General features: G+C 33.8%; 1 protein-coding gene across 2 annotated transcripts in view; it reads left to right on the forward strand.

Moving 5' to 3' along the window:
* The window catches only part of LOC116167281, a 170,975-nt gene that overhangs the window by 48,219 nt on the left and 108,351 nt on the right, over positions 1–14,405 (forward strand). Inside the window, exon 1 of one of the 2 annotated variants that reach the window (XM_031482606.1) lies at positions 12,874–13,241. The exons of the other annotated variant lie outside the window; for it this stretch is intronic. Coding sequence (XP_031338466.1) covers positions 13,160–13,241 — 82 coding nt within the window. The 5' untranslated portion in view covers positions 12,874–13,159. Of the gene's footprint in view, positions 1–12,873; positions 13,242–14,405 lie in introns of those variants that run through there. 2 annotated transcript variants of the gene reach the window in all.

Genomic DNA, 14,405 nt, shown 5'->3' on the forward strand with positions numbered 1-14,405 from the left:
TACAATAACATAATCTAAAAATTTCTTTGTGTAAGGTGATTTATGTACACAAATTTGTAAATAGTCATTGTTGCATAAGAAATGAACATGTATTTTCTCTTCGATAACGAATTTCAAATACAAACAACAAAAGTTTAAACAAAAGAAAATATTTAACTATGGTCTATGCTAGTGAAAATCCTAAAAGGCCGTACGAAACTGAAAACATTTTAGCTGAATGGGGATCTGTTTGCATGGGTTGCGGTCACTTTGTTTTTTTTATATATGTAAAATTTTCACGTTAGTTTTGCATCGAGGTGTACTCCTTTAACACTCCTTACGTCTTTAAGGTGACCACGTTTATAGGGTGGTTCTCTCGCGCCGCGATTCGTTTTAATGTAAACATTTTGGCTTCGCAATTAGAATAATTTATCACGATATTCCTTTGTTGAACCTTTTGTTCATTGTGTTTACAATTCGTAGAGGGGTAGGCAAAATACTCAACTTAAAAAGGGGGTCGCAGTATGTAAAAGATGTAAACTGTATCGTTTGCATACGTGGCCAAGTCAGCAGTTGTGATGTACCTACATTATATGTGTATACAGGGTGTTACATATATGTTTGTAAAAAAAAAATTGGGTCTGATTTTGCAAAAAAACGTTCAAAATTCCTGCCACGAAAGGACGCACCCATAAATGGGGGTGCGAAAAAAATTCTGATTGGGACGAAATTTGGTATCTGCGAGGGTATAGGGGAGTTTGTGAACATGAAAATCACGAATCTCAAATTAGTTTTTGAAAATTGGAAAAAAATTGCACTGTAATTCTCGGCCGAATGGAGAGAATTCCACCAAATTTGTCGAACAGTATTTTAAAATCACTTTTCAAATAAAAATTGTACTTATTTGGTCCTTCGGGTCAGAAAGTACTTCTCGCCTGCCTCTCGCCTACTTTCGCATTTTTTAAATATCATTTAATGATCAAATTAATTTTTGAAGATGGGTACCACACGAAATACGTTGGACCCTCGGTTTATTTGGAACAAGTGCTTGTTTTATTCCCCTCATATACCATCGAATTTTTTTTACATACTTATATGTAAAATTAAAAAAAATTAAATAAAACAGTAGCAGTAAAAAACCTTCAATTTTTCAGAAATGCTTTATAGTTGATGGCAGGTAGAATGAAATCTCCAAAAAACAAACTGACATGGAGGAATGATGTTTTTATTATACCTGAATCACAATCTCCGTTTTAAACACTCAAATGCGTGCGAAAAAGGGCCTTTAAAACACACGTGCTTTATAGTTGCTAAGTAACGATACTTCAAGTATGACTTCTGAAACTGTCATCTGGATGAAATAAAAAATCCTCTTAGGTCGCTTTCTGTAAATGCAGAACATTTCTTTGGCTTTTGTACCTATCCTTTGGTTGAAGCTTTCACAAACGCGCTGCTTCCAAATCTGTTCCACTTTTTAATCGCAGCATTGCTTTAAAGTTTTGAATGAATGCACCAAAATATAGAAGATTTAAATACCTTTGACATTTCCTTCATATATGCCAGCATTATGGATGCATTTAAGACTTTATTCGTAAGTAACTTCCTATTCCATCCATGGAAAAAACTTTTCATATTCTTTATAATTGGCTTTACTGGATTTGGATTTTACACCTACCAGATGTTTAGATTTTACAACAATCGATTTAATGGACGGTGTATTATCTTTTTCAACGGAAATCGTTTAATTCACAAAGACGATGATTTTTATAAGCAAACGTCAAGTGACATTTCCATGGCAATCGTGAAATTACGAACACCCAGCCCACTTAATTAGACATGTATTCGAGTATAACGTCAATATGATTTCATTGTATTTCCTATTTTTAAATTATACTGCAGGTATAATAAAAAATACTATAAGATACACGTGTATAATTGGTCTTTAAAGCACTTGCAACGTTAAAGGCACTCCGCTTTGCGTCGTGCCCTTAAACTCGTTGCGCGTGCTTTAAAGACTTGATTATACACTTGTATCTTAATATACTATTTTTCTCGAAGCTGATCTAGTCGTGTTTGAAGAGCTTTTTCGAATGATTTTGAAAGTGATAATAAGCTTATACCCCTTAATTTTTCCATATCCATATCCATTTTCTTATTTCTAGAATATCACGCATACTAAAATTGTTCTTACGCGAGTTTAATTTTTGTTATAATCCGTATTTTTGATAGATGTATAAAACCCACACGATAACTATTCCTTCAATAATATCATTTATTTGTAAAATCAATTTAATCCGCTAAATTTTTATGATATGCAATGCTCAAGTTGCTGTACTCCTAGAAGTCCCAACATTTTTAACTTTACAACGAAATTTTCAAAAAACTCAAATGCAAATTTAGATCAACCGTTAGAGATTAGGGAAACCTGCAGAGGATGTTTTAAATTCTTTCAATTCTTGAAATATTGCGACATCAACTTTCCACCAAAGTCAGGCGTGTTCACCAATTTGGTAAAATTAGATGTTCAATTTGATGTGGGGTGCTGAGGGCTTCGGGAACTTCGCCTTTAAAGAAATTATATTTCTGTTAAGACGGTGACCAACACGCATAAAGAGTGAAACACATTTTTCCACCTACATGTACGTATATCAAACGTGTCATTCGTCGACATTTACAACGTAATTACGGGGGGATTTGCGATAATTCACCCGGATTATAACCTGGTTGTCAAAATTGCCATGTAAACAATTGAGGCAATTATTCTTACTACAGCAACATCTACCAACCTGGTTAAACCAGTTGAATTATCGCAATACTTAACTTATGTAACCACCATTGAATTGTTATCTAATCTGCCACTGCTAATCTGCTTTTCAAAAAATGAAAATGAACGAAATTAATTAAACTCCAAAACGAGTAAAAAATAGGAATTCATTTTTGATTTTTATTTTATAACAGATGTTAAATTGGCATTTTATTAGGTTTGAATGAGTAGGCTAAGTGTCTTTTTAACCCTAAGGGTACATAAAGTAAAACAAATTATTAGACATAAGTCATTCCTCTTACAAATGGGACTCGGAGCACGATATAAAATGGAGTTCAGAACAGAACATAATACGGTTTCTGTGGAAACGACGGGAGCACCCAAGCTTGCGAAAAATCCGGGGTCAAACAATCCCAAAGTAAAGTTTCCGGGGGCGAACTTATCGGGGCGAATCAAGGACCATAAAAAAGTAGTACATAGCATGGTCAACCGACCTAAGTGAAAAATTAGCATGATATAGTTAAAAGGATTTTCTAACGTTAGCGCTGCAAATTATCAAACGTGAGTTAATTTATAAGTGCACACTTATTTGGCAAACATTTACATATTCACACAAGACTCGCTAATAAACATTAACAAGTTTAATGAAAAGCAAAATAAAGTACGCAATTTCAGGCGATAATGAAATTACGACCTACGTCAGACGTCCTGGCGTTATGGGCTCCAAGTAGAAGACTATTACCGTAACGAAACGATGGGTCGTAAATGTATTAATGAAAACGTGTTGGCCTCTGCACAATGTTGTTTATTTAGGTTGAAGATTATGGTCATCCAATAGTGATAACCCCCTACCAAATCACGTAGACTGTCTTCCATTAATTTTATAATTCGACAATGTTTTTTAACGATCTAACGTGACCTGACTTTAGATCCGTCCCAGACCTTTTATTGCTGAAAGGTAACATCGTCGTAAAGTCCCCCAGTAATTGTAACAAAAAGTGTAAGGTTATTAATATATTGTTTTAAGAATACTTTATCATTATCGTGGTTAAAATTAAAGTACTTTATTACTATTATCTCATGGAAAGTTACCATAACGCTATTTATCACACAGCTCGTTGATTTACTTGGTTTATAGGAAGTCATAGCAGAAACGTTCTTTAGGGACAATTTAATAAATATATACGGTTGCCATTGACTTTTGGCTCACTTATGACCTGTTTCTGCATAAGAGGTCCAGCACTATAATGGATTACGGTATCCTCCTGAGTCAATTAATAGTGTGGTTAAGTCTCAAGGAAATGACGAAGAATTTCGCATTAAACAAATTGACCTTACCCAATACTGCGAAAAATAGGTAGCCTTAAAAAATGTAGGTAATCAATCAGCGCTCTTTATAATTATCTGAGATGACGGCGATTATTCAACCGACGCCTTCTAATCAATCAATTTTTTCCCACGAAATTTATAATCACAAAATCATCTAGCACAATTTAATTTTTCTTTCTGTTTCAGATGGTAAGCGAATCAATTATCGATTAATCTCCGGCGTAGGTAAGACTGCATTCTAATTACGCGTGGTGTTTCTAATTTAATTGATAATTACGCGAGTTCAAAATGTCAGACGTAATTTCATGAAGTTAGTACCTCTTTTTAGTGCTTCACAAGATCGCAGTTTGTTATCGCTGGCGCCCGATAACGATGATTTATTATTATTATTATGCCTTCCACTTGAAACGATCGCATTGCTTTCGACGAAAACGATCAAAACAACAATTAGAAGGATTATCTTTTTCAGTTCGCAATTATACCAGTTGAAGTTTATGTTTTTTAATCACTTTTTTTAATTGGAAAATCGGCCTTGAAATTATAGTATTGTTTAAAATCTCCTTTTTTTAATTGCCATATTTAGACTGCTGTCTAACCTGAACATTATTTGAACCTTTGATTCTTTATTCATAGATTTGAACATTGACCAAACACTAAGTCGCTTCCTGTCTCACAATTTTCTGTTACTGTCCTAGCAAAGTTCAGCTTGTATTTTTTCCTTATTAACGAGCTCCTAGTGAGTTCCGAATTTTGCGATGTCTGTCCGTCTGCCTGTCCGTTAGCACGATATCTCGAAAACCAATAGAACGATTACGATGAAATTTTGCATGTGGATTCTTTATTAAATTTGTAGATCGGAGTTCGTCAATTGGCTATTACCAAAAAATAAGGCAGGCCCTTTTACCATCTTCATTAGTTATGAACCGAATTTTAAGTAAAAGATCATGGATTGAAAGTGCTGAATTTGAAAAGGGTTGTAATTTGCAATAGAGAAATAGGATTGAAATGGGAAAGATTCGGATTTGATTTTGTTAATAGTACTGTAATTACCTGTATGGTTTTTCCTACATAAATTTATGTTTATGGTCTTTAAATTATTCATAGCCGACTACTGGTACGACATTGGGTAATTTGTCACGGTTCGACTTAAAGTGAGAGTAAATCTCCTCACTCACTTTCAAACTCGAGTGAAGAAGTCCACCAAAAAGGATTGAACGAATTTCAATAGAAACGATATTCATTATTCAAAAGGATATTTTTGTTTTATTACGCCGTCATTGTTGATTTTATAAAGAATTCAATCATCGTAATAAAACGACCATAAAGAAAATTATTTACTACCAGTATTATTGTTTCACAGCGCATTTCTATATGAACTACTGCAACTTTGCAACATTTGTAGATATACGAGCACTTTTTGAATCTACGTGAACTGGGCGAAGCCAATTTCCTTTGATTCATCTCTAATCAACTGGCAAAAGGCACCCTCATATAGGAGAGGAGTCATGATTTTTATTCAAATTTGAAATTACACTGGCGAGCCATTGAGTGATTCAATTGAGGGTCGGTTTTTTGAAAAAGGTACATGCTTTTGCTTGTTCAAAAAATGAGTGCGTTCCTTGAAAATTCACGATTCCCATTGTTCATCTACAACATACCTACTTTCCTGCTGGCGGCGAAAATAATCAGGAAATTTGTATACTACTTTACTACGAGCAAGTAAACTGCAAAGTTAGTAAAACAATACTAAGCGCATTGTTTGCAAGGTTTCCGTATCAGCAATCAAAAAGGGGAGGTCATGTGGCACCTTGATTGAAAGGAATTTTAATTCTCTGTTCGGCGACATCCTTACACAGGTTTTTTAATTTGGTGCAATCATAACCAAGAAAATTAGTTTTGTAATTTTGATAATGTCTTCCACTGCATAACCCTAAGTGGAATGAAGCAAAGAATGCCACATTTATTATTCAGTTCTTCAAAATTAATTTTCTCAGTTGTGATTGCAGCAAACTTAGACAAATGTATGTTACTAAATAGGGAATTAAAATTCCTTTGAAACAAGTTGCCACGCGTACCCTTTTTTAATTATACATTTTTGAGATGCAGGAGAGTAATATTTTCATACTGTAACGTAAATGTAATTACTTGCTTTATTTATTTACAATTAATTAACAATCAATTTATAACAGTCTGGAAATGAATTGATTTGCAACAGTTAAAATATTATTTATCACTCACATATACACAATTTCTAACAACAATTTATTACTTCGACGTTGAAATTGGAACTGTCCTGAAACGCAATTTTAATTTGCTTATATAACCAAGCTCGAGTGTTCTCGAGTGCTTCCAAATCTTCTAGAATCTTCTAGAACAAAAACGTCATATTTCATTACTTGGGTTTTCGGGGACACAGAGTCCATATCTGCCCTAGAAATTCACCAGATGAAGGACCGGAATTAAGGCAAATAATGATGCAAAGGATGATCAATACATTTTTTGCACCCCTTACGCAATTTTCAAAAAATCAGTATTGTACATTTTCCTTTGAATTTTTTAACATTATGCCGAAAGCCACATTCGATACGAACTGTTCGCAAAAGTTTCTAGCAAAACCATTCTAATTTCCCTGGTCTATGAATAATAATATGAAAACAAAATGAAGGACAACAAAATTTAAAAAAATAAGTAACTGTATTTTAAAATCGTCCATAAATTGGGTGTAGCAAAATGAGGAGCATCATTTTGTTTATGACAGCTTTAGTAATCATAAACATGACCCTAATTACTATGGATATGACGAATTGCTACGTATTTGACAACTTCAACTAATTGGCAGTTATTTGGCTATTTATACAAACATACACTCATACATTTTTTTTTAAAACAATAGGCTTGAAAGTTAATTTTCCACACATGTGTTTGGGGAATTCCCCACTACTCAGATACGTCTTAATAATTAGCTGATTGGGTTAGTTAGACTAGACCATATATTTGTATTTGTCAATGAAAGACTATACAAAGGATTGCAGAAAAATAAAGCATCCCTATGCAAATTCACCCCTTACGGAGTTTCATTTTTTGGTACCTTAGAGAAAAAAAATTGTGAATATCATAGTTGTAGGAAATTTCATGCTCTGAAAAGTTTGTTAAGGCTACTTTTACGGAAATTTGCAATGACAAGAGGTATATAGGGAAAACCGGGGGAAAACTAGATTTTACCGCTATTTTGGTGGGAAATGAGAGTACAGACGGACCGACATCATCGAGATTTTGTTTGAGTCAAATTCCTGGTGCTTTAAAACGTGCATTTCCGTCATAAAAGTGGGGGTGATTTTTACCCCAATGCAATACCTCCCTTACGAACGTGCAGGTGGTAAAAATTTGAACTACCCGAATAATTACGATTGCAACCCCTTTTTATATTTTAATTGCACTGGTGTATAAAGGGAATTTAAAAAGATTTTATGGGAATTTGACAACTTATTGGGAAATTACAGGATACATGTCTTTGGGAACAGCTGAAGAATAAATTGAACGAAAGACAATTATAAAACGACTTATAAATAAAATACTGGATCCAAAGCCCGGCTTTGGGTCTGTTCCAATTTCACGGCCAACCGTTTGATGATGGGGTTTCCATTTAAAGCATTCAGTCCACAGAGTAACTTCCTGCATTTTTTGTGTTCAGCAATTTAAAATGGAAAAAACAATCAGTCTACAACTTCGTTAAATAGAATTTCTATCTTTGATGAACAGTTTAGACCATATAAAAAGATGTTTGACGAAAAACGCGAGGTAAAACCTTTTTTTAATTGACTTGTTGAGGGCGTTTGAGGACGGTTGGTTATTTTAAAAAGTGGTGAAAATAAAAGTTGTTGAGAATTTATTTAATATAAAAACATTTTCCGCTATGATGAACTGTTGTCAATATACAAGCGGAAAACTCCCTAACACTACCCTTCGGCTCGTCGCCTAGGCGCAGGACTTGTGGTATGTTCATTCCCGAAGCACTCTGAACAAGTTTCGAAGGAATTGCTTAGGTGCCTGCTCACGTACTGTACACTCTCAAAAAAGAAGTCGTTTATTGACTGGGCTATATAGAGAAATTTATGATGTAATTCTGAGAGGAATTTTATAGGAACTTGAGACACATCAAAGGAACTTAAGGGGCGCTTAAGAAAAAAGAAAAAATTTGAGAGGGACTGGATGAGAAATTGAAGGGTACTTAAGATGAACTTAAGAGAAACATAGAAACCTGAGAATAACTTGAAATATGTGAGAAAACCTTCACCGGCACTTGAGAGACACTTAACAAAAAATTAAAACGGGGAAAGAATTTTGTATGAAAGGAGAGGAAATGATGGACTGCTTTTAAAGATAAACTGAAGAAGAAATTGCATCAAAAGTGAACGTAAAAATAATTTGAAGAATTTGCCGTAAACCCAGAGAAACTCTAACAAAATTACGAGAAAGGAAATTCAGAGAAACTTGAGGGGAACGTACAGAGAATTTGAGCTCTTGAGAGGGAAACTTGCTTATTTAAAACTTCTCTGTCAATCCCAGGTTCTCGGAGTTTCAGATAAAATCGCGCGACTTCATTTTGTATCATTTGATTATTGCTATAAATTCCGAGATCTCGGTGAATTTTCATCCCCTAAAACATCGGGGATTTGTGTTAATTCATCTGCGAGTTTCAGATATTTGGGTTGCGGTTGCGTTTTCCTCATTACGTGTAAACCGGTCGCAGTAATGAATTTGTTGACGGTTATGGATGTATGCAAGTTTATTAGCTATTACACTAAACGTCAGCGACTTCCGAGATAGGACCCTGGCAATGATTATTACACGTAAAATTTGAATTCAGCAGTATATGGTTCTCCACACGTCTAACCGACGATCAGGCGAGGAGTAAATCTTAGATGGGATCATCTAAGATCACCAATCGGGTACTGAATCCGTACCTTGTTTTGATCTTACATGAAACATTTATGTACCTACGTGAACCTTTCCTTAAAGGGACGAGGTAAATAATTGCACGGGGGTAGATTTCCCTTCGAGAAATTTGCTTTGGAGATACCACCCCGCGGGTGAGATGGCGCGATGAAATACCTGGCGAAAATTGTCCGGCAATCTTTTGGAATGTATTTTCGTTGAGACTACGAAACATAATATACAAATGTGAATTTATGGTTAAAACGAGGCATTTTTTTAAAATTAAAATTTATTGGAAGGTACCTCAACTGCCATGGATATTGGCACTCGTTTATAACTTGTTGGATTACATTTGGTTAATATACATTTGATTAATATAATATCGTGTTCAAGTGTTCAATGTAGATCTTGAAAAATTCTAAATCTTTATTTTCAATCACTTTCTCACATAACTTCAAAGCAACCGAAAAAAAACGCGGAAAACCGTGTCTTTTGTTTTTTATTGTTCATTTCTACAAAAATAATTTTATTTTAACCAGACTTGGTTGAAATATACTTTTTAATGATTCAAATAACTACCTACACATTTTTTCAATATAAAAAATTAAGACGTTTCCAAAATATTCGTTTTTTTTTGTCGCCAAAAAAACCTTTTTGCAACGGATTAATACACTCCATTAATATACGACCAATCAACTTGGTGATTGTTTGAAATTCTAACCAATCAGATAATTTGTTTAAATGATTAAAAGCTAGGTAGCTTTTTATCGGCGATACAATACACCCACTTGTGGGCAGTGCTAAAAATCTTGGGCTCATTATAAATTCAGATTTGCGATTTAAGTTGCATATATCTCAAAATTAATACAAAAATCATATTTTACCCTGAAATTGTTGTATTCTCATAGGCATTCATTAAACCAACATTTAAAAAAGTTGCTTTGTGATACTCTCATTTTATCGAATTTTAATTATTGTGATGTCGTCTACAGTTCAAATTTGGATTCCTGTGAAAAAAGACGAATTCAAATCGTTCAAAACTCCTGTCTTAGGTTTATATTTGGCGTCAGAAGAAGGGAAGGAGTTTCCCATTACATTAGAAAGGCAGGTTGGTTAAAAGTGGAAGATGGAAGGACGCTGCATTGCTACTGCACTTTTTATAAAATAGTCGTTAATAAATGCCCACAATTTCTCGTTAACAAAATACGGTTCAGAACTGACACTCATAATATTAATATACGAAACTCTTGGACCATGGTGTGATGAAGCAATATCATTCATTGAAGCTATAGGAGCGTTAATTAAACTTAAAACTTATGACAGTCGTTCAACACTATTCCTAAAACAGAAAGTTAGTATTGCAATTCAAAGAGGGAATGCAAGTTGCATTATGGGAACTTTCAACAATTCTTTCAAGCTAGAAGAGATTTTTTATTTACTTTGAATATTGTTATTGAAATTATTTGTAAAATGCGTTTTAAATTAAAATAAAAAAATCATCATACACGAAGAAAGGATTTACTTATTACAATCCCTAAGCATAATCTTCAATTATATAAAAGGTCTTCTCTTATTTAATAGCTTTTATCTAAACAAACTAAAAATTAACTTTTCATCTATGTCGCTAGCACAGTTCAAAACCTTAATTAAAAATAAGCTTTATTCTGGTGAAGTATAATACCTATAGGTAAATATAAAATAATGTACATTTGTACCATCTTACTCAATTGGAATCATTGACTGATAACTTTCTCTCCTTTTCACAATTGAATGGATGTGGGTAGATTTCCACGACTAAAGTACCTCTCTTTGGCGTATTGGGGCTGAGTGGTAGACCAGACGGTTAATATTTTTGACCAATCTGAATCTTAACCCCTTGGGGGAAACTGGAAGGACTAAGAAATTGTAATGATTATGATCATGTACCTGATGATGTATTCTATGTTAAACCCTCGGTTAAACCCAATAAACGATCTATTATTATTATTATAAAATTGCGCGTAAGAATGCGTAAAAACAGGGTGTCTTAAATTGAGTAGGACAGCATGGTTATCTTTGTTATTTTTATACTTACAAATTCGGTTAAATTGGCAAAGTTGTGTACGTTTTGATGCTGATGGATATTCCGATGCGATATTTTGAAAAAAATAATTCGTATCGTAGATAATTGGAGTGAAAATCGCCATTTGGAAACAGTTCAAATATTTTAGTAACAAAGAGAACTATCGAAAAAATTTTCAAATAAAAGTTGCAAGATTCGATGGGATAAATTCAATGAACGTAGAAAAAATTTTATTTAAATGGCGGTTTCCGAGATATAGACATGAACTTATTTTAAATGGACGCCATATTGGATTTTACGTCACTCGATAGAGAAAAACATTACAAAACCAGTGATACTAAACACTTAAGTGTTGAGAATCAACCTTACATTTTTGCCTCGAAGTTTACAATGTATTTCTTATGGAAATCATTCCATGCCTGATTATGTTTGAAACCTTTTAATTTGTATATTGAAAAAATTTGTAGTTCTTTGAATGATAAAATAGTATATTTCAAGCAAGTCTCGTTAAAAGAAAATCATTTTTGCGGAAATAATAAATAACAAATAATTGCCGTCATACGATTTTCACCCCTTTTCACCCTCCCCAAAAACTTATGCCCACTCCCCTCTTCACATAGTTATTTTTTTTTGTATTTGTTATGTATCATTTCACCATATCCACTTGGCAAATCACAATTGTCTTTTGTAAAAAGGTCAATCTGCCTGGACTAATAGTGCCCCTCTTTAGTTAAAACAACACTAAGCGCTCAAATTTTAATTTTTATTGCAGAAGTTAAATTTACCGTTACCATTTGAAGTGAATTAGCGAAATCGAAATTTAGCAATCAGTTTATGGTTCCTAATCTAATTATTCAAATGACAAATAGTTGGACTTTAATATCGAAATGTCAACACTTGTGATACAACTTTTTACTTTTATTTAAAATTCAAGTCGCAATTAAGTTCACTATCGCAATATGAAACCGAACGTTATCAGTAAAATCGATTTTTCAGCTTTAATATTTATTTCAGTCATAAAGATTGGTTACGAATTGTTCACGGCAATTACCAATTCGACACTTATGCAAATACTCCACATATTTGAGATTTATTGGATTTTTCGCTTTTCGCGGGAATTCTGTGCCTTTTCTGTGCATCCAATTCAAAATTCACGTGAACAAGTTTCTATTCTAGTAGTGATATAATGAGCTCAAAAGGTATACTCCCAAATATTTGTTAGAAATTCAATTTTCAATTGCAAAATTCGCATTAAACGCGAAGAGTACGTATAACAACGTCGCAATTGTTGTAAAAAAATTTCGAGCTAGAAATTTTTACGACATATTAACCTCCCAAATACAAAATTCAATTTTGCGGTAACTAATTCAGTTCTTGTACTAAATTAAATTAAAACAAATCAAATTTTTACGGCTCGTAATTCTAATTTCGTACTAATACATGCATGACTTGGGCAGCTTCTCAGTGAATTTTAGTTCTCCCTGTAGCAATTACTGATTTTCGACGTTAAATTAGGCGACGCGACGCAAAATGGAAGCCATTTGGCAGATTTTTGAAATAATTTCCAAAGCGGTTTCCACTAGGTTATTTTCGAGCTGTTATCTGTCGTAAGACGGAGAATTTGTAAAAAAAAACGTCAGGGACGTTAACATTGTCAATCTCTCGTTAGTGTACTAGGTACCTGCTGATAAGAGCGCTTATCACTTTCACACTTTCATAGTGAAAGGTTCATTTATCAGAAACGACGCGATAGGGAAAGGACAACGTGTTCTAGTCAGTCCCACAAGGAACTGTGCTGGAGAAGGAGATAATGCCTACATCGAATTTGGCAACGATATCAGCAACACGTTGTTGATATGTAAACAGTGACCTCGTCGGATGATACGCGGCTGCGCTGCACACCTGTACAGGTACTTTTAAACTGTCCAGCATTCGTAATATTACCGGTTGCAGTAGTGGTCCATCTACCTTTTTCGTCTACGATTTTTTTTACGATATCTCGTGCACTCGCGAAAAACAATGCGCCCGCCGAAAGTGTTTTGGATTAAATTTTTATCAACTTAGTGCTTCAAAAACTTGACTTTAAAAAAATGTGTACCAACTGTCCAGTTTTGGAATATGTGGAAAAGAGGGAATTCAGAATTTCTATCTACGAATTATCAACACCGCGTGGTAAGTCGATTTACGATTTCCTTAAATATACAGAAAAAATAAACAAGGTCGTCAATAATTTCTACAAGTCTAATTGAAATTCCATTAGTGAAATTAACGAGCGCACGTAGGCAATTGGGGCGGTTTCCAAAAAAAATTAAAAAAATGTCCAAAGGGTTATTGGCAATGACATTCGCAACGGCAGAGATTCAAGGTTTATATCATGTACCTACTGTAATTATTTCTGGCATAATAAGGAAATCTACATAAATTATGCTGTTCAATAATAAATGAAAAATTTTACCAACAATTTGTAGTGTGATTGTGAAACACTGTTTTTAGACCTGTGGAAAAATTGTCCGAAGTGTTTGTTAAAATTTTCTAAATGAAGACCTTGGAGAACGATACATATTTCTATAAATTGTGATGTTTTACCCAGTTGTTTTTAAACGAACATGTTTTTCAAAGGCAAAGTTTAAAGTGGAATAACACCTGCTTTGCATTGAATATGCTGATGTGCCAATCTTTCCCAAAATCCAGTTGTTACACTTAAAAAGGCTACTAAATTACGAGTCCATTTGTATTAACCTTTGATCCAAATTCGAGAGTCGGAAGTATTGGATTTCCTATTTTTTTTAATTAATTTTCGTAGTTTATTATTGACTATCATAATCTATAACTGTCTGTCACTTGATGATCTTCTATTATATTATAAAATTAATTAATATTATTCTTAAACGTTATTGTTTCTGAAACCACTATTTTTTCACGAAGTACAAAAGGTTTTAACATCGTTTGTGGGTGAGAATAATACCTTGGTTGGCTTGGTGTACTTTATCAAGTTTAAAAGTGGGGAATGGAATGGAAAATGTAACATGTAAATAAATACACCAAACCGTTTCTAGTGCAGGGAGTTGGGATACAAATAAACATAATATGCTAGGCCCAGTGCTGGGCTCTATACCAATGTCATAATCTTCAAACGTTAGGTACTTTATTTATCACGAAAGATATAAACAAAATGGCAAAGGGAAATCTTCTGTATATTTCTACGTAAGTGACAAATTTTCTATTTTCCAGAAAAGTTGTCGTATTTTCGCACGGTTAGGGCGTTGTGCAGCGGTGCACCATCCTGTTGAAACCTACAGTTTCCAACTTTTTTGCGGATACCGTATATCGTTGAAT

The sequence above is a fragment of the Photinus pyralis genome, unplaced genomic scaffold, assembly GCF_008802855.1.
Source record: "Photinus pyralis isolate 1611_PpyrPB1 unplaced genomic scaffold, Ppyr1.3 Ppyr1.4_LG3b, whole genome shotgun sequence".
Classification (NCBI taxonomy): domain Eukaryota; kingdom Metazoa; phylum Arthropoda; class Insecta; order Coleoptera; family Lampyridae; genus Photinus; species Photinus pyralis.